General features: G+C 44.1%; 1 protein-coding gene across 1 annotated transcript in view; it reads right to left on the bottom strand.

Annotated features, from left to right (window-relative positions):
* Nucleotides 1-27,728, bottom strand: part of nfatc3a (nuclear factor of activated T cells 3a) — a 65,966-nt gene that overhangs the window by 37,369 nt on the left and 869 nt on the right. Inside the window, exons 2-3 of the mRNA XM_056608114.1 lie at nt 9,899-11,132; nt 3,626-3,788 (exon numbers count right to left, since the gene is read on the bottom strand). Of these exons, the coding sequence (XP_056464089.1) occupies nt 3,626-3,788; nt 9,899-11,132 (1,397 nt within the window). The remainder of the gene's footprint in view (nt 1-3,625; nt 3,789-9,898; nt 11,133-27,728) is intronic.

Genomic DNA, 27,728 nt, shown 5'->3' with positions numbered 1-27,728 from the left:
ATAAAGTGCAGATTGTGTTAGGGCTGTGATAAGATATGAAGATCAAGGCAGGAAGGCTTTGTTTGTTGTTCATTGATCCGACGTTACGTCACACCCTGGTTTGAATTGTGCTGAATTGTGCCAGTGTTTTGTCATGCACTGTCAAGCCCTTTGACATGCATGGGGTATGATGAACTGTGCAATATAAATAACGTTTTAAACTGTCAATGTGTGACAGACGAGTGTGCCTCATTAACACTTCATCGATAATGTTTATTAGGATTTATTAGGATCAGATGTGTTGATGAAGTTGACTACCGAATACAGTGCAACCAACACTTAGGTAGTTTTGTACAACTCCTAATCCTATAGCTTTGTAAGCACCCAACCCAGTGCTATCTCTTTCATTCACTACAATCATAATCAAAAGCCCTCAATTCACTATTGACCCAACTACTTTTTTAATTGTTAACAATACAAATAAAGAAAAGAAGTAATTCAAAATTGCTTCATTTCTTCCTCTTTGCTCAATTATCCTTACAAAGCAATAGAGCTTAATGTGTATGAATGGACAACGATGATAACTACGGTATGTACATGCTACTGTTGAGGCAGCGAAGGTTAGCCCCAGCTTGGAGCCGGTGGCCGGCTGCACGCCTCCACAACACACAGGAAATAAAATACATGGGAGCCAGCTCCCCGTGTCAAGTGCTGTGACCTCTTTAAAGATAAAGAACAAGAATTTGATCCTTCAATAATTAATTCGGATAACTTTTTGAACTGTGTGGAGTCTTCAATAGGGTTATATAATGTTGCTTGTGTTACCAATAAGGAGCATGATTAATGACTCAATGGATGAGATTATCCAATGTGTAAGGAATCAGTGCTATGGTTTTAATAATTATGTATTGCTGCTTTATATTGTTAGGGATTAACTAGACAATGTATTGAAGAGAATGAGTAATATAATTCACTGTGTGTGTTTCAATATTGTATCACTATATGCACTAATATGCAGGAATTGCAGTCATGCAATTTCTTTTAAATTTTGCCATTTTCTGCATGTGATTGCTCTAGCCTCCGTTTGCGTATATCTTTAAATATAAAACTTAAAACAAAATATATTTCCATACAGATATTTGCAAACAACAAGGGGCCCCATATGCAAAAAGCTATTTTTCTACGTGAATACTGTAACATAAAACACTTATTCGGTGGCCAACCTACACATTATAAGCTACCGTACACTCAAAAGTGCATCCTTCTACCGAAGCCACTACAATAACAATCAAGACTCCTTAAGCCCTCTCCTACACGGCCTGTGCAGAATGTGTTGCATTAATCCCACAGCCAAACAATTCCCTCTAGGGATGGGGAATGAGGGCACGCACGGCCAAGGCCTGTGTGATCAAATTTGGCAGCTAAATTATGCATCGTCACACATGGTGGGGTACAATCTGGGGCTAACTGCAGCTGAAATGGTTAATGATTGGCCTGCATTCAGAACAGAGGGAGTGAGGCCACATGTACATGACTAGGGACGAGAACAGAGAACACAGCTTTCTGTAATATAACTAATTGAACAACAGACGAGATACCAAGCCATTGCACAAAACTAAATTTAATCAAAAGGCTTTGCAGGAGATGTTAAATAAACATGTCCTAGCAAATAGGAAGAACTGGAAACTAAATAGAGCTTGAATTCCCTGGATCACCACACTTTCGGTTGCGTGTACTGTATTCATGGTATGTCACTCATCTTGTCTTTTGGTGTAAAAGACTACTCTGTACGACCATGACTTTGGACTTGAACCTCCACTATGTAACCTTTTAACTGCAGCCAGCCCTTTGGTTCGAACTTGAAACCATTTTTAAGATCCAAGATAGACGCTTTCTCAAAGTAGTTGTGCTCCCATTGTAATACTTGTAAATACTTAATCAGGCACAATAACACAATCCATCAGTTCAGTTTCACATTCATAGTTACATTGCATTATCATCACACTACATATTTAGCAAAACTAACCATAGTGATTATATTGTGGATCACTTATATACATGACTATCCTGTAGGGTTAACCAGAGCTAGCTGTCTAGCTCATCTAGCTAAACCATTGTAAGGGTCGACGAACAACATGCATCACTTTGTCGGTTCTCCCCTTGGTCTCTCAATGGGAACCGGTCGCTGGGCACATGAAATATTCACTGGACTGGGCCCTTTGTTTTGCTCTCGCTTCGCTCTCGATCCTTCTCTGAGCTCCGCCCCTATCTTTGGTCTAATGCATAGCAGTCCAGGCCTTGACGCCTGCCGGCTCTACTTTCAGATCACAAATGAGCTGACATTAACATAGTGGATATCAGCTGTTTTATCCACCTCCTGACAGGGCAGCCGTAGAAAGGGTTCTGTTTTGAATAATTCTAGAATGCATATGTGTTCGTAAGCACATATGTTGTAAAGCAATTAAACAGTTAAGTGCCAACCGATGATTGTGCTATCTTGAGTTGTATTGTGTTTTACTATTCCAAGCCTTGTCTTGTCAGCAACAACAACAACAACAACAACAACAACAACAACAACAACACTGGGGACATTCGAAATTACCAGTTAAGATCCCTGCTGGATGAGCAAATTAATTTGATGAGCTGGTTTGTTTTTTATTTTAAAACGTGTGTTGTGGCGGCGTTTTTTGTATTGTAGACCATCTATTGTATTTTTTTTTACTTTTGTAAATCATTTTGTGACTTCTGTTCTGGAAAGGTGCTATAAATACATTGTACTAACATACTGACAATGAGCATCAATTTGTGGATATTCTCAGTGGTAGCAAGATTACCTAGTTTTACCAATCTGTAAAGGGGGCGACAGGCGTCTGGTGTAAAAGTTGAAAGTCATCTGCCATTCCCATTAGCCACTCTCATGTTCTACTTTGTGGCTCCTGGTTGCCAGAGCGACCACTGTGTCCTGTGTTCAACGCTGTAGGTGTTAGGTGTGGATGCTCTGGGGGCAGGGGGTAAGCTGTGAGCCATGACCCGGATAGGCCCCATATATCAGACCTGGAGTCAGCGTTGAGAGGCGTGGTGTTTTCCCTGCGTCAACCTTCGGTACGGTTCCATTTTCCCTAATATTTATATTATGTAATGTTTTTCCATGTTTTTTTTCAGGTTTTCTGTGAAAAGTATATTTTCGTCCAACAAAAGTTCACAAATCAATTGCACACAGTGCATCTGACATTTCGCTTTCCATATTTATGGGCTCGGTCCATCTTCTGCAGGGTGCAGATGGTTCAGAGGAACACAAATAGAGAGTGAAGTGGAACAACAAAACTCCAAAAATACAAATCATGCCAAAGGCCCCATGTCCGATGTGTAGCTGTGTGTGCTTAGCTGACCACATTGAGCAATAGCTGTATGTGCTTAGTAGACATACATGAGATACGGCTCCAACACTTATGTTCGTGTTCTCAAGCGTAGTGCATCCACAGTGAGACTAATCAGCTCCAGCAGTCCTACTATGTTATAGCTGAACCTCTGTAGGGAGACGGCCCGGAGCCTGGGCCGGGAATAGACTAAACTACATATAGATACAATTCACTTCCACATTTTGTTTCTAAATTTCACGGGTAAGGTAGACGGACGGGCTAGTTACCTTGACGATAGGATGGCCCCCGGAAGTTGCTTTGACGGCTCCTCGGCTGCCCTCTGTTTCGTAGTGGGCCCGGTGATGAGCCTTGGGGTGCACCTCTATTTTTAACTCATACTGGCCAAACTGGCTGGGGAGCGGCCAGTCGAGAGGGGGCAGGGACGAGGTCCTGTAAGGAAACACACACACCATCAATAAACAACACTATACTGTTGTATTTTACGAGGGTTCGAGCAAATAAGTCTGGCCTTGGATGGCAGCCAGGGTTGACGCTGTGTGACGCTATGACACTGTGCTCTCTTTGCTCCTGCCAAATCCGGTTGGAAGTAAAGCTAAACCTATTCTAATCTGAGAAAGCCTTCAGTGTTTTAGATTATTTTATTATTTTAGATTTTAGAATTTGATTAGTCTGTAGATTGCTACACTTTTCTTGGGCACTGACATTGTTTTTTTTAATTCGTCAATCTGTGCTGCTCCTTTTTCGTCAGTAATCAAAGCTCCCAGCCCCGAGCGCTCCTTGGTCCTATCATTTTATTTATTTTTTTGGATGGTATGAGATGGTCTCAATGGCCATTTGTGGCACTGAGTGAGTTTTGCCCGGATGGACACTCAATCTACATTGTACAAATATAAGGGCTGAGGACACTTCTGTTAACAGGAAATGCATTGTCAAAAGGACATAATAACTTAATTTGATTGTCATAACCTTGAATATAGCCAGGGAATCACCGGCCTCTTCCATCAGGTCTTACTCAACCCCAGATCTCCCTATAATCCACATGACTTCACATCAATCCAAGAAAACACAATCACCTTTGGTCAAATAAACCCTAAAAAATCCTTTGTTAGAAACAGATGGCAGATGCCCTGGTTGAGAGTTCAATAGTAGCTAGGTATGTGCATATGGTACAGATGGTCAGATTCAGTCACTGGCTGCCGTGCCAGTGAGTCACTGGAATGCCCTCATGCATAAACCTGCCTTTAAATATAGAAAACTTGTAATAGGTTGCGTGAGACTTTAAGAGTGAATCATTGAAGCAGGGGGTTTACAAGCAGCCGTTACCTGGTGGGGCCATCTGAGGGTTTGGGGGGAGAGTAGACGCACAATGATTGCTCATTGTACAGGAAAGATGTGTAGGAGAGAGCAAGGTAGAAACACAGAATGAGTGAACCAGTGAGTCAGGTCAGTAAGGCAGTAAGATAATCAGTTGGCTAGACAGAGCAGTCAGATGGACAGCTCAGGCAGCAAGTCAGCCATCCAGTCAGTCAGCCAGTCCCTTAGCTAGTCAGTCAGTTAAAGCAAGTGTAGTGGGCATGTCTCCTTCAACAATCCGCTTTTAACAGCTGCACTTAAAAATAAAACCCTCAATTGGACTTGTCCTCCTTATCGCTAGGCATCGACATAAGATGGCTTCAATCATGTGTTTAAGAGAAGCAGCCCTGCAGCATTGACATTAACACTGGGGTTGTCCATGGTGATCTATACAGTCAAAAAATCACTTTTAATGAGACTAAATTAAGGTTAGGGTTATGGTTAGGGGTTATGGGGTAAGGGGCCAGAATAATTCTTATTTAAGATTTATATCCTGAATGTATGATTGTATCAGCACACAGATACATTCTTTGAACAATTTGATGAATACAAGTTCTTATTCTGATTCAGATTTTTCAATTCAGTTTAGTTGGAAACTGTTCAATTTAGTTTTTTTTCTGAACTGAGCATCCCATGACAAAACGCTGTCTGTCTAGCGAATGGTAAACACTCCACTTCTGTGCCATAGACTTCCACTGTTGTCAAAAGGCACATTTATAAATCTGGCCAACATAATTGTTTTCCATGATAACTGTCCTAAACTGTAAGTTGTAAGGCTGTTTTCCATGTCAGGGCAGAGCATTAGCAGAACTTTACTTACTTCATCTGACTCACTGTGGTTTGACAGACTTTTTTTTAAGGGTTGTGAAAATAAGCAACAAGAAAGGAAGTGTATAGAGAAAGAGTAAAGTCTTGTCCTGTACATTGCATTCAATGTAACTCTCTTTGAGATACATTGTGCAAGCAGTACTTCCTCTGACAGTTCACAGCACTTGGCAGAGGTCATTATGTACCGGGACACCATAACAGGCTTCTACCTTGAAGCTGGACAGACCTGTGTTTCCACAAAGATAAAAGAATGGGATTTCATTCAAATGTAAATGAAAAAGACCACTTAAAAGAATCAGCGTAACATGGAACAAAATATATATATGTATATACAAGTAAATCATATTGATCAGTTTAATATAGATTTTTTTTTAATGAGGGTGGTTGGGGTCTCAGTATGCTAGTGCGCTAACATGGTTCGATTCCCGGGTTCGATTCCGACCTGTGGTCCTCTGTGCTACACGTCATTCCCTCTCTCCTACAACCTGCCTTCCTGTCTCTCGTCAATGAGCTGTCCATAAAGCAACGATGGTACCATACAAAAAAAATGATCTGTTCATGTGAAGTTCAGGAGGCCTAGTTGTTCTGTTTCCAGGGTCCTGTCAGCCGTGGCTCCGAGCAGACCAGAGTCCTCTCAATGGGAGACATGTGCAGGGAATCCGTCATTGGAACCATTCAGTTCCTACTTTGGCGTACTAAGTACAATCAAAACAAGAGGAAAGACTGACTTTTGGAATAAAACGGGCATGTGTTTTACATTTTGGTGAATTACCATTTTATTTTTGTGTGTGCGTGTATGCTGTGCCATGCTTTGTGGTTCTAAATCAAATCCCACTGCATTGCAGGGATTCTCCCACCACGCACAACTTTTAAATGCCACCGAAAAACCACAATAGTTTGTATTGTGTTACATAAAAGCTCCCTGTTCGTGGTGAGTTTAATCATATGTGATCTCATCACTGAATATATATGGACACTTTAAAACCTACGAGTGTGTCGCTTATGTTCCCCTTTTTGTGTGTTCTATATATATCATACACGGATACATACATGAAGCTATTTATACATAACAAGTTCCCTAAAAGTATCCAATAAGATAAGCTTTCTTTCAGTTCCAAGGGGAGGAATGCAGGGGAGGAAGTGATGAAATAGCGGGAGGAAATGAGGTCACAGCAATTCATAGCAGGGCTATCCCTGCCAACGTGATCACCTTCCATAACATAAGCCCCCTCCAGAAAGCATGTGTGTTGTTTTTTTTGTTTTCTTGCACATGGCTGCTACGGTTACAAGAGCAGGTAATGGCAATGCAGGAAACATGAGTGGGATCCGAAATAGCGCAACCTTTCTCGGGTGGCTGTGGGGGGCTCCCCCTCTCTTGTCACGTCCTCTCGTCCTTTACCATAGGCCTTATTTACCTCGCGGTCATCTTGGAATGTGGAGTTCCGCATTCCATTCCCCCACCCATCAAGCGGATAGAACCAAGATGGCCGCTGGGTGAACAAGGCCCAATACAAATCACACAAGCAGCCCCTCCACTCTCCCCTATCCCCTCCACCTACACAAACACCTCTGGTTAGGCAGTCGGCCTAAAGGGACTGGTGAACTGAACCGACCTCTTGAGACACATTTAAACCGTAACATACAGATGCAGATGACAGATGACAGCAGTGGACTGGGAACCAGAACCCATTCCATCCCAATCTATATTCCCAAAGGGGGGGTGTATGTTTAAAATAGGGTGGAGGACGAATGGAATCTGGTTGTTAGTAGCACCCAAGTCCCTCCCGGCAAAGGCACACCCACCCATAACCTCGCCCCACCTCATTGCCATCCTTTGTTGAGACAGTGAAACCCACCCAGTAACCAACTGCCTGGGCCATCTGTTTCACACGCCACTAACACACATACACACAGACACACAGACACACAGACACACAGACACACACACAGACACACACACACACACACACACACACACACACACACACACACACACACACACACACACACACACACACACACACACACACACACACACACACACACACCAAACCCTTGATCCCTGAGCAGACAGGAGTTGTTATGAGTATTATAATCTCAGCAGAATTCATCTCACCTAAAATGTGGCTTAACCTAGCATAACCTAGTCAAATGTAGACAACTTCCACAAGAATGAGATAAGGCCTTTCTTGTATACCTTCGGTGATAATTACTTCCTTGGGTAAATTGAGTTAATGCTTAAGGCAAGCAAAAGATACAGTGGAGTATACAGCAAAGCTCAAAGAACCAAGGGCAGGAGATAACACACAGCATACTGGAGCAGCTCGACAGTTAAACATCTATGTCCGCATATTAAGGTGATCTAAATATTACTTAGACTAGCAGGATGGCTGATCGGGTAACTATTTAATGTATAAGCATACATATATAAGAGCCAAATTTTCAATATGGTGAATGGGTCTGTAGTCTGGTCTTCCGGTGGTCCCTCCCTCTCCTTCTGGTTTTAATCTATTTATGGTTTTTGCCCTTTTTATAAAATTTGTTTTATTGTCATTTGGACCTGTGCCAGTGGGTTCTCTGCTGCCATAAATGATCATGCCAAAGGGATTTATTCATGTTTTATCTTATCTTATCTTAAGGAACACAGCAAACCGTACGTATTAAAGCACAACGTTCATAATTCTGTTGGAATACACTATGCAAGCAGTTATTAGCATTTGATATTCCTGAACTGCCGTGACCTATTCTGCGGTCAAAAATCAGAAATAGCTGTGAAAAGCTTAGCTTTTCACAGCGTTTGTGTTTACCGGTAAGTATGCAGTCTTTCAGTGTTTCAGTATGCAGAGTCAACAAATTCAAAAAAAAATCTTATGAATAAATGACTGCTAAATCTGTGTAAAGGAGAGGCTGATGGCAGTGAAACTGAACTGTGCATATTTAAAAGGTGATGTTGGTAAGATTTAAGAACTTTTTATTTTTGTTTAATTTATTAGAAATGGTAGGTGCATGAAGGCTGAGAAACGACGAGAGGTCGGGGGCAGGGAGGTAGGGACGTTTTTTGGGTTGGTTCCTTCAATATTCGACAAAATCATATATTCTGCTATTTTCTGCTCTCTCTCTTAACAACTTGAAATCATACCTACAGCAAGGCTCACATTCGCCAGAAGCTGCAGCTCCTAGCCTGTCTTCTCCACCTTTCCTTGAACTTTACCTATCGCAGTTTGACTGTCAGTGTGCATAACTGAATTAAATTTGCTTTGGTTAAAGCGTCTACTTGACTGAATAGTAAATGATTAGCTCAATGATTGTTTTCTTACTGTGAAAAAGGAAAGATGACATGAAAGTTAAAAGAGGACAAATAAATTAACAAATGGGACCTCCGTAAATACTGACCCTATTGTTTTCTGGGGAATGCATTTAGTGCATGAGTCCATTTGACGTGTGTGTGTGTGTGTGTGTGTTTGCGTGTGTGTCCAGCCATATGTGCTCTTTGCTGATTTATAGTGCCTGTGGCAAGTGCACACAAACAAGGCCATGCCTTCATCTGCTGCAAACGATAGAGTGGGAGAGGGCCTGCTCTCTCTGTCTCCTCTCCTTACGAACGGCTTCATCTGATTGCCTCTGATTACCCTTTTAAAGTGGAACATTTTCCAGCTTTTACGTACAAGTGTATTTAAGTATAGCATGTGTGTGTATACATGCCTGTGGTTCTCCCCCTCAACTCTCCCACAGCCTTGTGTGACCTTTAAGGTACTCGCCACTGTATTGCATTGCTGAGGAGCTCAAAGTCCAGCATGTAAACACAAGTCAAATCGGCAGCGCTGTAACACCCCAGGCCATTATCAATCCTCTGTCAAAGATCAGAAGGAACTTTCTTTTCTATTGTGACTAATTACACTACATAAAAAGCCAATGCCTTGCCTCAACTTGATAATTTAGCCTTGACCTCCTTATTGTATTCATAATCCAAATCAACTGAAATCTTAATTGCTGTAATATAATAAGTAATTCAATTTATTTTTATTTATATATGCCTCACAAAGCCATGCCTCACAAAGCCAACAGCTATTGAGGCCAACCATGCTACCGTGATAAGCTTCAGCCCTCCAACAACCTCTTCAGGTTGTTCAACTCTAAGAAGCAGTAAGCTGTTATTTTACGTATACCTTTGAAAATAATTGGGCCATTTTGTTAAAAGCAATACAGTTGAATTAATGTATTCAAGCTGTAGTGAACCTGTGATCTAAACTAATGCTCATTACATTCAAATCTCAGTTTCAGAAGCTTGAGTGTCAGGCATCGCCACGATCTCTGTCCTCAGGTCATGTGTATGTCATGTATACATCAACTGTGATTACCTGAATATAGGCGTGTGACCGGGTTTGGGTTTGTTCCACGTGAAATGGGAGGGCACGGAGAGGAACTGCTCGCCGGCGGCGTCCTTCTTCATGCCGTGCAGACCCTCGTCTGACGGGGAGTCCAGGTGTGGGGACATACTCCCCTGCTCGTCCAGACCCATGTCCCCCTGCATGACCGTCCTGTCCTGGGAGGTCTTCCTGGTCTTGGAGGGTATGTCGGCCTCGGAGGGACAGAACTGGAAGGGCGACATGCCGGCCTGGGGGCTTCCACCCCAGGTGTCCTCGGTCACGCTGCCCCTGGGCGAGGGCCCTGGCGTGGGGGTGGGCGAGTGGTGCGGGGACAGCGAGCCCTGGAAGCAGATGTCTGCGCTGGAGTGGCGCCTCTTGCCGCACGGCGAGGTGGGCCGCGAGGAGGGGCGGGAGGGCGGCCGCGGGCTGAGCCAGTTCTCATCGGTGACGCTGGTGCGCGGGGAGTGGCACGGGGACCCCCGTGGCGAGAGGGTGAGGGAGTGGGAGTGGATGAAGGCGGGGTGGTGGTGCTGTTGCTGCTGCTGCTGCTGCTGCCATGGCCCCTGGTCATCCTGGGGCAACCCCCATGTCTGGGGGGAGCCGGCCCCCGGGGAGGTGAGCGGCGAGCTCAGGGTGAAGCGGGCGGCCGCCTCGTTCAGCTCGTGTTCCACGTCGTCGTTGATGTGGGAGAAGGACTCGCAGGAAGAGGCGTCAGAGAACCAGCTCCTGGAGGAGATGCTGCTGCAAGGGCTGGGGCTGAGCGATGAGTCCCGGTACGCGTGATCCAGGGGCAGGTACAGGTGGTCCCTGGAGAGAGGTCGCTCCCCGTGGTAGTCCCCTTCGGGGCCGTTGGCCCTGAGGTCCTCCTGACTGGCGCCCATCCCCTGCTGACAGCTGGGCGAGATGGAGGTGATCTGGATGCTGGGACACTCAAAGGCCTTGGGAGGGCCCGTGGGGGTGTGGGGTAGCAGGGGAGATGTGCTGTACTTGGGCTCGTGTAGGCCGTCGTAGCTGTGGGACTCGCAGGCCTGTTTGTGTGGCTGCAGGCGTGGTGACGTGTTGATAAGCTGGGAGTAAGCCTGCATGCTATGGCGTGGCAGACCCATAGACTGGTGGTTTGAGACGGCTGAATGGGGCAGGCCCACAGACTGGTGGCTGCTAACCATGGACTGTGGCTGGCCCACATCGTGGATGTAGAAGGATGTGTTGTCATCGGGCTCCTGATCTGGGAAGAACGAGGGAAGAGCAAGAGACGTGTAAGTCACAGTCAGTGGTGAATGGTCCGATTATAGGAGGTACTCGCCGGGTTCAACAGGTCCAGTGTACATTACAGTGTAGACAGCCGCAAGACTCTAAAAGACAATGGACCTTTAGCTCTTTGTGGTCTAGTAGACCTGCAGCTTTATAAGGTTTCATGCCAAACCCCTGTTGCTATAAATGCAAGGTGTGGTCATTGCCCCAAATTTTTGAAAGGATGTTCACCACATGTTTACAATGAACGGATTTACAGGCAGAATAGAGTAGTTCTGATGCACATTATATCCTACTATAGCCAAGTATTAGCATTACTAAGAGAGAGAAACTGTAGCAGCCCAATCAAATCGGCCAGTGTTTGTATTACCTGGTTTATAAATGAATGATAACCGATACTGTGCACTGATCAAGGAGGATGTAGCCTTGAACGGGTTATCGCTCTGTGTTATAACTATTTTAAGCATTCACACCACCAAAAAGAGATCAGGATTAGTGTATGATGCACTATTGCACTTTTCTCTTGTGTGGGAGTGTGTGATTGTGTTCAACATGTTTGTGTATGTTTGGCCCCCTGTGCGTGTGCGTCTGTGTGTGTGTGTGTGTGTGTGTGTGTGTGTGTGTGTGTGTGTGTGTGTGTGTGTGTGTGTGTGTGTGTGTGTGTGTGTGTGTGTGTGTGTGTGGGTGTGTGTGTGTGTGGGTGTGTGTGTGTGTGTGTGTGTGTGGGCAGCACAGGCTAGCGGGCGGTCATACGGGCAGGGTTCCAAGAGAGAGGGATAACCGATGAACAGTGCTACTCAGGAAACAGATTCACAGGACTCTGCCCACTCTCGCCTGTCAACACATCCAGCGCCGGCAGGCTATTTATACCAAAGGTCAACCAGCAGAGGCTCACTCACACACACACACACACACACACACACACACACAGACGCACAGATAAACACATGTACACACACACATGCACATACATATGCATATACACACACATGCACACACACACACACACACACACACACGTGCACAAATATACCAACACAGGCATGCACGAAAATTAATGAAACAGTCCATTGTCCTAGCTGGCAGTTCTATATTAGAGAGGTTATTAATAACTGTCTGATGAATTCACATGCCTGCACCCAGTGAGCCTTAACAACAACACACAGACACACACAGACACAGACACACACAGACACACACAGACACACTCTCTCTTACTTTCTCTTGCTCTTTTCTGCTCTCTACACAACCACTATGAACACCCACACACACTTATGAGCACATACACACACACACACACACACACACACACACACACACACACACACACACACACACACACACACACACACACACACACACACACACACACACACACACACACACACACACACACACACACAGACACACACTTCGATGCTAGATGTTAATTATGTATACATTCTTTTTTTGATAATTATATTTTCATATGCTCAAAGAAGGAATGAATTACTGTTATACTTTTACAACTATCATTAAAACACCAAAGATGGTTAATGGTTCAGTGTCCTTTCACACAATAAGTGAGATTAAACACATTTAACGACGAATATAAATTATTCTTCAAACAATACACGATTGCACGAGTGAACGGCTTTGAAAGGGTCTTTCTTTCATGTTCCAACAATTACTCCTTATATGTGCCAACCTGTTTAACATCAGACATACATCATTATCAATCACAATGAAACATGTGTGTGTGTGTGTGTGTGTGTGTGTGTGTGTGTGTGTGTGTGTGTGTGTGTGTGTGTGTGTGTGTGTGTGTGTGTGTGTGTGTGTGTGTGTGTGTGTGTGTGTGTGTGTGCTTTTCAATGTGTGTGTGGGCGTGGGTATATGGCTGTTGGCTTCTTTTAAATCTCAACGGGATTCTCTGCAAATACTCGGTCCGATGAGGATGTTCAGGAAAGGGGCAACAACAATACACGCCATTTCCTGTGTGAGTTGACTGTGGAAACATTGGTGAATCAGGACCTAAGATGTCATTTATGTACCAACCCAGCATGACGTTGGCACCATTGCCCATATAAACACACCCACATACACACACAGGAACACACACACATACACAAACACACATACACCTGCACGCACACACATTCGCACACAATTACACACTCAACTTGTTTGAGTTTGTAGTTGAAAGAAGCCAACTGCTTGATCACCCCTTTCAGATGTTTCTTCCACTTTCAAGTGCCAGACAATCTGAAGTCTCAGTTAACTGGAGGGTGGTTTAGGATTAGAACTTTAACTTTAGATGTTCCACTAAATTGGGATCAAGACATTTGCGGCCCACCTCATGTGCAAACTGTAAGAAATAGATGAATACATATGCGGTTGCTGAGTGACACCGCCCCCTTTCTATGTAATTATTCCTGCAAGCAGGCCATGGTCACTGGGGAACCGCGGAAAGAAAAAGTCAGCAATGCTGCTTATGCTCCCAGTGTGTTTATTATAAGCAAAACACAAATGACCACAAAACATGACAATGGAAAACATAGGATGGACTGCACAAAGCGGCACACATTTTTTTAAGCGCCATCATTGAATATTTACTGAACATTTATAATACATTTATTTTCAATTGTCTTTCTAATATTTTAAAGAATTCTGTATATTTCAAGATTCCACATACCACTTGCAGTACCAACGTTTGCCACATGTTGAAAAACACTGGATACGAGTGATTGTGTATTTTTTTTAACATTGTGCCTCGCCACACCCACTCTGAGAACAGCAGAGACCACAGCCGAGGACATATTTATAGCTGCACACCACGAGCCCTGCCTGTCTGTCACAAGACCCAGCACACGATCCCGGCCTGGCTCTCTCAGTCATTCACTGACTGAGAACGAGAGACATAGAGGTCGACAGAGTAGCAGAGCTAGAGAGAGAGAGGAAGAGAGAGGCAGAGGCAGAAGACAAAGCATTTGATCTCCTACTAGCCGCTCACTCACTGACTGAGAGAGTATAAAGAGACTTGGAGGCAGGCAGAGAGGGATAGAGAGAGGAAAAGAGAGAGTGAGATAGAGAGAGAGAGAGAGAGAGAGAGAGAGAGCGAGAGAGAGAGAGAGAGAGAGAGAGAGAGAGAGAGAGAGAGAGAGAGAGAGACAGAAAAGAGGAAGGGAGGATGAGAGGAAGAAGAAGTGTTGGGCTTGGATGTTCAACATTACTAAACTGAGAAACTGTGCATCAAACAACACCCCAAAACAACAAACATTCCACAACTACAACACCAGGTTCTGTTTCACTGCCTTTTAGCTGTATTTTTTCTGGATTATGTAACACATTGACATGAATAGTCAACAATTAGACAGTTAAACTGCACAAAATCACAAAAATAACTTTTCTCTGAAGTTTGATATACTTTTTTCTAACTGTATCATTTGTCACACTTCGAAACATGTCATGTGCATAAGTCAATATTGTTTCCATCGTCCCTGGCCCTCGTTACCTCAAGGCTGCGTATGACTTGAAGTCACTGTTGTTACAGTTGTTTGAGACAGCAGCAGCCTGCTAAAGCAGATGTGGCAATGGCCTAGGGCTGCACCTGGCTCCCGGCGGTTTGCTTGTGTGCAGTTAGAAAACATAGAGCCCAACAATAACATTAAGAAATGGATTCCCTGCTGGCGATAACAGCTTCGTTTATGGTTGCCAAAATTGACACAATGGCGGCCAAATACACTACTTATTTTGTGGCCTTTTTAAAATATATTATAATATCATGTCATTTTTATAATATAGCTTCAAAGCATGTGCTGTCAAGATAAGGCCTGCACATTATCTTGTAATCTTGTAATATTTTTCCTTGCTTTCAAATCTCCAGTTCAAGTTTTAATCCCTGATCTTAATATCACTGGTTGAAGCCAAGAGGTAAGGCCAGCCCCCATAACAGGATGACAGGGGCTTGTAGCCTAGGGCAACCGGGCAACTGTTACTGATGGTGCTATCTCACATGTTCCCTGAAAGTTGTTTTAACTAAACTCACTTCAAGTAAACATTGTATGGGATTTTCTCATATGTTTTTCCTATAAAAATAATTTATCATCGGCACCACATATCCAAGACAATTAGATTAGATTAGACGGCTACTTTTATGTACATGCCCTTTCCTGGAGAGCTCAAAGGAAAGCGCCCTCTAGAGATGGAGGCAAAATGCAGTGTTGATACAAAAGTTGAGCGATCATACAGCAATGGAAGCAATTGCCAACCAATAGGACTAACATTCATAAACTCCAACATTGTCCTCTGACACTGGGAAGATGTAAGAACCAGTAACTGAATTTATGAGAGAATGAAGTCCATTTTTGGGTGTATTATTTGGTAGAGGTTCTGATGAACTTTAATAAACAAATGTAAAAAGGCACAACGTTTTCTCATTTACAAATGTGATGTGATAAAGTCAAAGTTGACAAGGCACCGATAGATGAAGGGATGGGGTGTGTGTGTGTGTGTGTGTGTGTGTGTGTGTGTGTGTGTGTGTGTGTGTGTGTGTGTGTGTGTGTGTGTGTGTGTCTGTGTCTGTGTCTGTGTGTCTGTGTGTGTGTGTGTGTGTTTGTGTGAGTGTGTGTGCGGTCTGTGTCTGTCTCGTTAGACATGAGATGGACCAGGGTACCTGGCTTATTCTGATCACCTTAAACCTCCCTAGCACTGAGGAGGGCTACAGTGGGGGAGAACCCCCCTAGTGAGAGCAAGGACAGGGGGGCGAGAGAGAGAGGATAAGGAAGGGACAGGAGTGGAGAGAAGGGGAGAGGAGGAGAAGATAGGAGAAAATAATAGAGCATAGGGGGTTTTGATTTTGCGTGTTGATATTTCCATTTATTCTATCAAGCAGAAATGCGGACAGATGTTAAAAATATGGTTCGTCAAATGGTTCTGTTTCAAAATGCTATCGATAAAAAAAACAAGCCTTCAAAAACCACTACTGGCATATACCTTTCTTACTTTGTGTGACTAGCTGATGCAATATAACCAAATTAATTTCAATGTATTCAAATTTAAAACAAACCATCTGTGCCGTCTGTGTTTCAGTTCTTCGCCAGTTTCTCAGAGTAGAGTATAGTCTAGAAATTGGTAGAGCTAGAGTAGAGCAGGGTAGACTATAGAGTAGAGAAAGGGAGAGTGGAGTAGAGTATAGAGCAGGGTAGACTATAGAGTAGAGAACGGTAGAGTAAAGCATAGTAGAATAGAGAATAACACAGTCGATGAGGGCATTATAGAGTAGACTAAATAAATACAGCAGCAGGGACAAAATGCTCGAATAGGTAAAAAAAATGTGTTTTGTCTGCGTGCACAGAACCTGCTGACTTCCTGCTGACCCAGTGCGTCAAGCGTCTATCCATGACACAGACGATCTGGTTAAATAAAGATCTTTAAGAGGCTTTGTTGTACCTAAGCTAAAAATAGCCGGGAAATCGCTCCTCCTTGCAGGAAGCGTTTGGACATGGTTCTCACTGCTGCTCGTGACACACTGCCAGGGCTGATGGGGTAACGGGGGGGGGGGGGGGGGGGGGGGAGAACGCTTGACCCTTGAACTCCAGAGGCCTGTTAGCTGGGACCCGGCCGCATAAAAGCCCTGTACTGGAACTGTCTCCGCAGCGTCCGTTTGGAGGAACTCCTTGACGTAGTGGCCCCTCAGTAGTGGGATGGGACACCCTCCACACTAGAGTGGCAGGGCATTACGGAGTCAGACGAGGGTAAGGACCGTATTGGGTCCCAGCTAAAACCTCCACCGCCGCCAGACGATACAACCTCCATGGCCTGGGAGTATTCTATGAGGGGATATGAGGACACCAAGGGATACGTTTACCTTTGGTTCTACCGTCATGGCTCCTCCCCCGTTGTTAAGGAGGTGGGTCAGGGTCATGGGACATGCACTGAGACACAGCTCCACATTGGCGTGAAGCCCAGGTATCTATTGGTAGGGGTGGAGGTGGGATGGGGGAGGGGGGGTTGAGGTGTCCATCATTGGTAGGATAACTCATTCAGCGGGTCGTTACATGGTGTGTGTGTCACCTCTTTGTAAAGCTGTGTGTGTGTGTGTATGCGCGTGTGTATGTGTGTGAGGGTTTGTGTATGCATCTGTATGTGTGCCACTTTGTTTGTTTGTGGGCCAGTGTTTGCTTCGGTCTGTGTAGCTGTGTGCATCTGTATGTATAGTTATAGTTACATGTTCCATCATGTATGTGTGCGTCTGCGTGTGCGCGCGCGTGTGTGTGTGTGTGTGTGTGTGTGTGTGTGTGTGTGTGTGTGTGTGTGTGTGTGTGTGTGTGTGTGTGTGTGTGTGTGTGTGTGTGTGTGTGTGTGTTTGTATGTGTGGGTATGGATGTGTACGCGCCTGCATGAATGTATCTGTGCCACTGTGTTAGTATTTGTATTTGTGTTTGTCTGTGCCTGTGTGTGTGTGTGTGTTATATGTGTGTATCTGTATGTGTGTCACCATGTTAACTTTTGTGTGTGTGTGTATTGGTGTGTGTGTCCTTTATGAGTTGGGGCTTGCCAGCAGTTTGTGTGCTGGAAGCTGGAGGCTGGAGACTGGGGGCTTTAACGAGGCATAAGGTTTGAGGCATGAGGCTGGTGGGTAAGCGGAGCTTGGCTCTTTGTGTGGGGAGGCAGGTTGATTAGAAGGGGCTCAGCTTTCACCCCCTGCCTGGACACAAGCTTTGTGTTCGGGTCGGGCTCCTCTTTCAGCTCTCCTTAAGAACCGGCGACCAACCGACCAAAGCAGAATGCTGCCAAATAACCACACACTGTGTGGCTGTCAAAATAAAAAAAATAGCCCTACTGAAGATCATCTATCAATGCAAAATGTGTATGATCAAAGGAAAATATTGTACACAGAATTCGCTTGGCCTTACAATTTATATTGCAATATACTTGTTTACTCAAGTTACCTAAAGTCAATGAAAGAAGGTTTAAAAGTCGCATACAAAATTTGAGGTAACAAACTCTCGTTAACATTTCAATGGATTTGAATGACCTATTAAAACAACTGACATTTGACAAGCAACGTGCTACTATACACTCATGTACTGTATGTAGGATTACACTTTTGCCCTGAATATATGCTGTGCACCAAGATAAGTTCCTTGCACATAATTACTTTTGCAATCACTCTCGGAATAAGAAATGTGGGTTTCGATGTTATATTATTTTGGTGAATGAAACAGGCGGGGCTGCTTTGCCTTGGCCCTATTTCTGAGCAAAGAGGTTGTGACGCACACATCATATTATTATCCAAGCCGGGCTACAGCTGTGGCCCTCCAACATTGAATGGCATCTCTCCTGTTTGACCCTGCGTGTAGCGGTTATTTGTTGGTACTACTGATGTACATGCATTTGAGTCAAAAGGGGGCGAAAAAAGGAGTTCATGTGTGGTTCATAATTAATAATTAACTCTGAGGGTCGGCTTAAAGAAAACCTTTTTCAAACTGGACCCAACTGGGCAATCATTTTGGGTCTGATGGACTAGTGAGAAATTCTTTTCGGGGAATTGGTCTAATATTGAGCGAGAACGGATTTGGGTGAAGGAGAGGGGAGATAGTAATGACAATAGGGACAATTCCTGTGAGATTGAACCGTTTTTTTCTGAGATTTTTTGAGTCGCAGTTACAAGCAGAACAGATGAGGCGACTGGTCCTTAAAAGTTGTTTTCTTTGTAGGAATCCTTTCCATAATGTTGTCAAGCATCTAAAAAAAAGTGCCGAAAGCACACTTTTAGAGGACTTACATTGATGGGGGCTGTTGCCCCAAAAGATTAGACTGCAGCCCGTTTTTCGTGGGTACAGCTGCAGCGTTCTCGCTCAACACTGGACCAATTTCTAAAAATATTGTCTGCATCTGTCCCTTAGACCCGTATGATAGGGAAATAGGGTCCAGGTTGAACAATTAAAGTTATCCTTTAATCATCAATGCGGAAGGCTATTGTGTTGTGTCAGCATCGCGACACAAAGACTTTCCCTCACGTCAGAGAGAGGAAATCAGCCAGCAGTAGCTTAAAAAACGGCACCCTAAGCCAACGGTAACATATGACTGCATGCTATATTAGGCTCTTAATTAGCAACCTCCTGCTGTGAAAACACAGGGCAGACAAAAGGTGCCAGTTGATGATTTGAACCTTAGCTTAACTGAAACACCTGCCGATGCACCATTCACAACCCTGAAACCCTGATGGATTCCAGGCTTCACTTCATTTATTGGGATAATCCACCACTAAGTGTACTTTTATTGAAAAAGATTTGACTACAGAGGCCTAAGAACCTTGCTACTGCATTGTGCATCATTTTCAATATCAAACCACTTTGTAGTGAATTATCCCTTCCTTATATCCCTCCATATATATATATCAGTATATTACTTTCATAATATAACTAGATATATTATCCTAACTTATATCATGCATTATGCATGATATAGTATATAGCAGGAGCAAACTTCAAATAAGCCCGATTCAAACAATCACGATGCAAACATGACATGATTGTTGGATGTTGTGTGCAGAGATACAGTGACCAGCGATGCCCCCTTATGTGTATTAACAGAGAGCCAGGAGGCTGGTGCATTCACTGAGTTCCAGGGGGACCGGGCAGGAGCCACAGTCATTGCATTAGGTGATTGTTATGAGAGGCAAACACAGGCCTGTCGGTGGCCTGCAGTAACCCACAGCAGATAACATCAGAGGCTACCGCTGGCAGGGGTGACATTTAAAGAGTCTGTTGTCAGGGCTGACTGTGCATGGGAGCCAGGAAGACTAGCATGGTGAGGGCAGACCTGTGCATGTGTGTGTACATACGTGTATCTGTGTGTGTGTGTGTGTGTGTGTGTGTGTGTGTGTGTGTGTGTGTGTGTGTGTGTGTGTGTGTGTGTGTGTGTGTGTGTGTGTGTGTGTGTGTGTGTGTGTGTGTGTTTGTGTGTATGAGAGTGAGAGTGGGAGAGTGAGAGAGTGAGTGGGTGAGAGAGAGAGAGAGAGAGAGAGAGAGAGAGAGAGAGAGAGAGAGAGAGAGAGAGAGAGAGAGAGAGAGAGCGAGAGAAAGGGGACGGAGCAAGAGCACAAGAGATAGAGGGCGAGAGAGAGAAATAGAGAGAGAGTAATCAGAGACAGATCTAAGTTTACATTTTCAAACTATGGGTCCAAGCCAGAGGGACGCAGTAGGAATATAAGAATGCATACAGCTGGTCTGGGCAACAAAAGGCCACGTTTATTGCATGCACAATGGTTGGTGTATTGGAGGTTTGGGATGCATTGGATAGGAAGGAGTAAAAAAGAATGACAGTCTTAATAGCTTCATATGTAAAGACCATGCGTATAAAATACACATCTTCCAAAAATAAATGATAGACATAAATGCAGGTCAAAATCGACTAGATACCATTCGTTTTGAAGGAAAATATAAATGTATACAAAGATACAAAAGTAGAATAGGCACTGTATGTGTCTGTCTTACATAGTTAATGTGTTTATTTCCAAAAGTAACCCACCTGACACCTTAGAACATTGAAAAATAAAAATGTTATTTCAATGTTTAACAATTAAGTCTACTAAGTCCACCACGGAGTGCTGTGTCCCACACAAAGCCTCTGTCGTGCTTAAACCAGTAGCCAACCACCGGCGCAGGGCCCAAGAGCCCCCTGCTACCCACGGAAATGACGAAGAGGAGGTGGTGAGGTGGTAGAATTTAGGAATTTGGGATCTGGGTGAGAAGAGGAGGAAGTACATCCTCCTAGGTAGAAATACCCCTCACCGCTCTGCCCCTGCACTGTGGGGGGGAGCCTTGTTAACTACCCCATTACTTAATATCCAGGGGAAAAAAGGGGGAAAAATTGAATAAACAAGCTGAAAATAACTAGGGAAACAGGATGTGCAACGAGAAAGTAGAGTACATTAACGAGAGTTTTATGAGCTCTTAAAGTTGAGATTATATAAAGCAATTTATTGAATCAATTATATTATTTAAATAAAAACAAATTGATCCCTATTTGGCAATAGGCCTAATGAAGACACGGGATTATAAAGATGATGTAACATTGCTGAATCAATTTCATGTTATTGTACGGGTGAATTGTTTTCTCAAAAATGTACAACATGTGGGCAATCCCTTTTGCTATCCCCCCAACCTCAAAAGGCATTTACCTTTTCATATTGAATAATGTACTTCTGAATTCTTCTGAATGAAGCGGAAGATCAAAGGAGCGGGTCTACTATGAAGAGGTGTCAACAGCAACGATTATTTGCAATCAAACCTGGCTTCGCTACCCCAGCAATGACTCCATACCAGGCAGGAACTTACCTACCTACCTCTCTCTCTCTCTCTCTCTCTCTCTCTCTCTCTCTCTCTCTCTCTCTCTCTCTCTCTCTCTCTCTCTCTCTCTCTCTCTCTCTCTCTCTCTCTCTCTCTCTCTCTCTCTCTCTCTCTCTCTCCCCCTCCCCTCCCTCCCTCTCTCTCTCTCCTCTCTCTCTCTCTCTCTCTCTCTCTCTCTCTCTCTCTCTCTCTCTCTCTCTCTCTCTCTCTCTCTCTCTCTCTCTCCGTCTCTCTCTCTCTCTCTCTCTCTCTCTCTCTCTCTCTCTCTCTCTCTCCCTCCCTCCCTCTCTCTCTCTCCCTCTCTCCGAGGCTGGCCTTGGGACGTTGATGCAGCGCCGCCAGCGGTAGCTTATGTTACACTAAATTTAAACTAGACAGATACCACACATAGCAGCTCGTGCCTCGCCCGCGGAAACAACCCTTCCAGCTCATCACACCGGGGGCCCAGCCCCTCGGTTCAGCAGGGTGGGGGGGGCACCCACATGGCAGACCTCCTCCCACATGTGGACCTCAGGCTGGGTCTGAACGGGTTCTCTCTGAGACGAGCACATCTTAAGAGGTGAACGTTGTAACCAGCAGGTTGAGATGCACCGAACCCCCCCCCCCCCCCCCCCCCGCTGCCCTACAGCCGACACAACTGCACTCAAACCTTATTTAACATGACAACACTTTGCACTCATAGGCGGGCAGAGACATAAAAGAAAGAAAGAAAATACTAATATCCTAAGGTTTAAGGCAAAGCTTTTGAACAAACACGTGTGTTGTGTGTGTGGTTTAACCTTGGTGCAGAGGACATCTTGGTTAAATGTGGTCCTCTGCGCTGTGTTACTACCAGAGGGTATGCTGTCGTTAAGCTCCATTTATTTCTCGGTGGTAGATTTGTGTGTCTGACAAAGCTCAATAACGGCTGTTTGTTTACGCGTCGGATCCCGCTGACACGTTTCATTCGTCTAGACAAACAAAAAAGCCGAGCCCACAACCCACCTGGTCAAAGTCTGGCCGTGCCAGCCAACTCACCTGGCGATGTGGCGCACAGCATTCTTCCACACCTCGGCCCGTCGAAACGCCAAAGCGCTAGTGCGGTTTAAAAAAAGAAAAAGAGGACGACAACAAGCCTCCCGCGGACGGTTTCAGATGTGCGCACCGAGAGAGAGACGCTCCTGCTCTTCTGAGCACCACGAGACTAGAGAACCTGTCGCTTGCCCTCTGCCACTCTCCCTGGGAGCTGAAAATAGTCCACCATGAGAGCGATGTAATTTCAGTCTTTCCCACGACAAGCGCTGGGGAGAGGAGGGCCAGGAGAGGCGAGCCAGGGGCGGCAGAGAGACACGCGGCACGGAGAAAAACAACAACTTAAGTGCCGAGACAAGAGGGAACTTTCTTCACTCCCAGAGGCGACGGTGACTTTGACCGCAACAAGGTCCTCGGGAGTTGGCGAAACGCTGAAAAGTATATAGTGGCGTTGATTAAGTGGCGCTGCTGCTGCGGTCGGGAGCCAACCAGATCCAGTGTGACTTAGTGACTGAGCCTGACTGACTGATGACAACTGCTGGCATCTGGAGATTTTATTAGCCTAGATCAGTCACTCTGACGCTAACGCTTGTCTCATTTCACATCCTGAGAAAACAGAAAGAGGAGAGAAAAAAGAAGCCTCAGCAGATCTTGGTTAGGTTTGGAAAAACAGATTTTTTTTTTGTTTGCATGTTTTGTAAAGTAAAGAATCTTATCGCTGAATAAAGAAAAGAAAGAAAAGACGGAGGGAAAAGATAAATACAAGAAATGCAGAAAGTGTGAAAATAAAAAGGGGCAAATAGAGGAGGATCTGGAGAAAGAGTAACTGAGCAAGAATGCCGTTCCAGCTACCATTCACAGCAGGGAAGAGTAAGTCTGCTCCCTTCTCCTCTCATTCTTCCCGACCATCTGAAGCCCACATGGCATGTCTGGGCTCGGAGCCAGACACCTTCACTATGGACCCTCTCATCAGCCACCCATAGAGGGCATATCGACCCACAGCTCTCATACCACCTCCACTGACCAATGAGGCTACTGCTCGTGACCCAGAACGCTAACCGATCTAGCTTTATACAATCACTCTTATGCTCAAGACCCATGTAGCGCTAACTTATTCAGCCTGATGAACCACTCCAATTCTTGTAACTCATTGAATGCTTATAAATTATCTAACCTCATGCTATCGCACTAATGCAAAGAACAATTCAAGGGCAACTTGTAAAGCAAGAGCTTAATGTTATTTTTCCACAATTAACGTGTTTCTCTACTAAGAATCAGATAAAATAGAAAGTGAGGATACGTGTCAAGTCCAAGGTCACAATCATGTTAAACTCAGGTTAAAAGCAGACTTCATTTGTCCTGATAAATTATTTTGAAAATAAATGTGTTCTGGTTTAAGTTTTCAGTCTGAGTGACGGAAAAGTATTGGGTGTGTTAAATGATCTGAAATTATTATAAGGTAATTAGAGTTGTTGTTATTACCTAATGATATGAACTAATTAACTCTGGCTTCAGTTAGTCATTACTAACTGGTTTGTCCAAACGCCGAATGACAAATATACTGCCCTTCTGCCGCAAAGCAAAAATAATTAGAGCCATTTGGGTGTGACATCAGCTAATGCTGCAGCATGCTATTTCAAAAATAGTCTGTTAAAAAAAAAAAGTAGGGTCCTGAACATAATATGTCCTGATACGGACATATTACAGGGAAGGAAAGTGACACCTGCTTTACTGGAGTAGCTACATGTAAGTGCTAGATTGATAACATTTGGTAAGCCCCTTATACTTCCAGTTAGGGTTGGGGTCCAAATATATTACTATAATACCATTCACTCCAATGAAAAGATAGGAGACAGGAACCCATTATTTACGATTGAAAGATTATCACGAATATCCCATTCAAACATCATTCCTATCTGTGGAAGGATGTTTCTCTTCTATCTTTCCCATCTATCACTTATTTTGTTTTACACTTTCCTAAACGGTCTTCATCACAATGCATAATTGAGTAATTATCCATCCAAAGAACATGGAGCAGATGTCTTTTCCAAAATGACATCACCCCTAGACAGGTCCTTGTGTGACCACAAGCAGCCACACACTGCCTCTGGTAGCAGTGTTTAGTTTAAATGAATGCCTGCAAGTCATCGAGGTCATCAAGAAAGTGCCTTGAATGTTTGGTTGAATTAGGCCATATTGACAAGGAGGCCATCTTGGTTCTCAACGCTATCCGGGTTGGGGTAGCAAATGTGGAGTTCCGCATTCAGTTCCGCCAACCCAGCTAGCGTTTATAGCCAAGATGGAGCCGGGCAGGCCTCTAGGTGAATAAGGTCTATCAGGCCAGTTTATTTAGAATCCAGTGGGTGTGTTGCTAAAGGGTTCCTGGGACCAGCTCCCCCCTTGCTCAACACAGACATGACGCCACCCAGCAGCACTTCCCTTCTGCTGCTTATAACACCAATCACTCATGCTATGTTACGCAGTAGCATTAGCCAACCTAGCAGACAGGACGTCTTGTATTTGTTTTAGTATAAGCTTGACTCATCCGTCTATCTTCTTGGAGGGCCTCATCTGAATGGATATCTAACGGTTTTGCTGAGTTGCGTGCCTCGTCAATAAAATAAGGTTTCAGATAAACAAGGACAAACCCAACACTAAACTAGCCTATCATTATCACATGCCACCACATCACATGACTTGAGTATATAAATAAGAGATGAGCGTAAATTAAAGATCACGATCTAAGCAAGTTGGCAAACTATAGGTCTTTCCTTCACCTGACGCTAGCAGGGAAACCCCTTCAGTTACACAGCCAACAGATGAAACAGAAGAACTTTCTCACTTTCAAGGGAAGCCTGCCTCGGACGGTCGAGACAGACAGACAGATAAACAGAGATACAGATGCAGACAAATAGAAACAGAAAGACAGATGGAGTAACAGACAGACACAGAGGACAATACAGGAAGAACGCAGGACAGGCAGAAAGAAAGACAGGCAGATAAACAGAGATACATAGGCTGACGCATAGAAACAGAAAGACCAACGGAGAGACAGACACAGAGGACAATACAGGAAGAACGCAGGACAGGCAGAAAGAAAGACAGGCATGCAGGCAAGCTTATGTAGAGACAGACAGACAGACAGACAGACAGACAGACAGAAAGGCGGACAGATAGACAGGCAGGCAGGGGGGCAGGCAAGCATATGGTCAGACAGACAGACAGATAAACAGAGATACATAGGCAGACACATAGAAACAGAAAGACAGACGGAGAGACAGTCAGACACAGAGGACAATACAGGAAGAACGCCGGACAGGCAGAAAGAAGGACAGGCATGCAGGCAAGCATATGTAGAGACAGACAGACAGGCAGACAGACAAGTGGAAAGACAGGCAGATTAAAGAGAAACAGACAGACAGCAGCCATACTGACAATCAGACATAGAAACATACAGACAGACAGAGATACAGAGTTCAGATCACAGACATTTAAGCAGGCTACCCTCAGATGAGTGAAAAGTAATTTGCAGAACTGCAAAACTGAAGAAAGCAATCAAAGTACATTGACGAGAAATGCCTCGATCTGACAAAGTATTCTAAATGTAAGTTAAACTCAAATGTAATTATTAAGTTCTAAGTATGTTGATATTTTTTAATAGTGTAGATAAAGTTTTTGTTCATTATCATTTATTTTCATAACCAGTGGAAGGTGTTAACCAGGGAGTAGATAAGCACAGCGGTGGTGTTCGACAGGTCCTGACTTGAGCTTGGCCTGCGGAGAATGAGAGCGATTGAAAACGGAGAGCGTTTGACTCTGTGCTTCTCTACTCCCTGCTGCTCTACTCTGGCTGTGCAGTGCTCCTCGCACTCTCGTTATTCATGTGGACAGAAGCTCCTCTTTTGGGCCAAGTCATACAGTCGAGGCCAGATTAAAACCACTTGCACAGTGGTGCTTTTATTCCTACACTTATTCCAAATGCTGTTTTTTTCCCCTTTGGCCTGTCACAAAGCAAAAAACGTAGAACGGATTGAAAGTCGAAAGCAGTGGCCAAATTGGTTCAAAACTTTGCCATAGTTTGATGAAACAGATGCTGGTGTGTGTGTGTGTGTGTGTGTGTGTGTGTGTGTGTGTGTGTGTGTGTGTGTGTGTGTGTGTGTGTGTGTGTGTGTGTGTGTGTGTGTGTGTGTGTGTGTGTGTGTGTGTGTGTGCGTGCGTGTTTCTGTGTGTTTTAGTGTGTGTGGAGTGGAATCTGGAAGAATAGTGAAAAAAGCAAGATGCGTTCTTTGGGCTTGCTTAGCGGTATGAGGCAAAACGTATGTGTGTGGAAGAACCTTGGGGCGACAATTTCATTTTATGTGAACTTCAAGAAATATATATGTATCACCTCACACTATGATGTGAAAAAGAAGAGAAACAGCTGACAAAATAAGGTGTGTAAAAATGCGGAACTAATGTAATTGTTTTGGCAACAGGACATTTGCCATTGAATTAGTAGACTAACAATTTAAATAATTAGAATGTAAATTTGAATTTAATGTGATTGAATGTCACATGCATTTAGATGTTGCTGTGTATAGTTGACCTTACAATATCTGGACAGCCATAAGTAACCATTAATAATATGAGTATAAACTTAACATTTGCAGGATCATATGTTGAAGATAGGCAAGCCACTTCACACTGAGCCCTTGTTTTCCTTTCTCTAGTCTGAAAATGAATTGCTTAGCCTATTTGTTTTGCTTTAGCCCACAGCCTAAAACAAAGCAACAGAACTATGTCAACTTTATCCGACTTACTATATTTGCACCTTTTGTGGTTTCATTTCCCCCCTTGACATACTCTTTGAAAATATTTAGTTCATCATACTTTTTTGTCAAATTTATTTAGAAAAGCACGGCAATGTTTCTCAACCAACTTTCTAATGTGCTGGCGCATTGCTTACTTACAATGGGTGCAATGCATGTTGCAGGCTATACTTCTGAATGTAATACAGTGGTTTAACAACTGTGTTGCTTTACCCCATCATTTGCAGATGCAGAGCTATTCGTTATAGGACTACGTTGAAGGTGTCTCAAAGTTGTACGGTCGATTTTTTTAGTACACTTGCAATTGCGATAGCTGTCCTCCTACTATTTACAAGGCAGCATGCCGATCAATTGATAGCTATGGCCCAGGCACTTGTAAAGCTGAATAGAAATGAGCAAAACCTTGTGTCTATTTCT

The sequence above is a fragment of the Gadus chalcogrammus genome, chromosome 14 (assembly GCF_026213295.1).
Source record: "Gadus chalcogrammus isolate NIFS_2021 chromosome 14, NIFS_Gcha_1.0, whole genome shotgun sequence".
NCBI classification, from domain to species: Eukaryota; Metazoa; Chordata; class Actinopteri; order Gadiformes; family Gadidae; genus Gadus; species Gadus chalcogrammus.
This window is presented reverse-complemented; position numbering and strand designations above follow the sequence as displayed.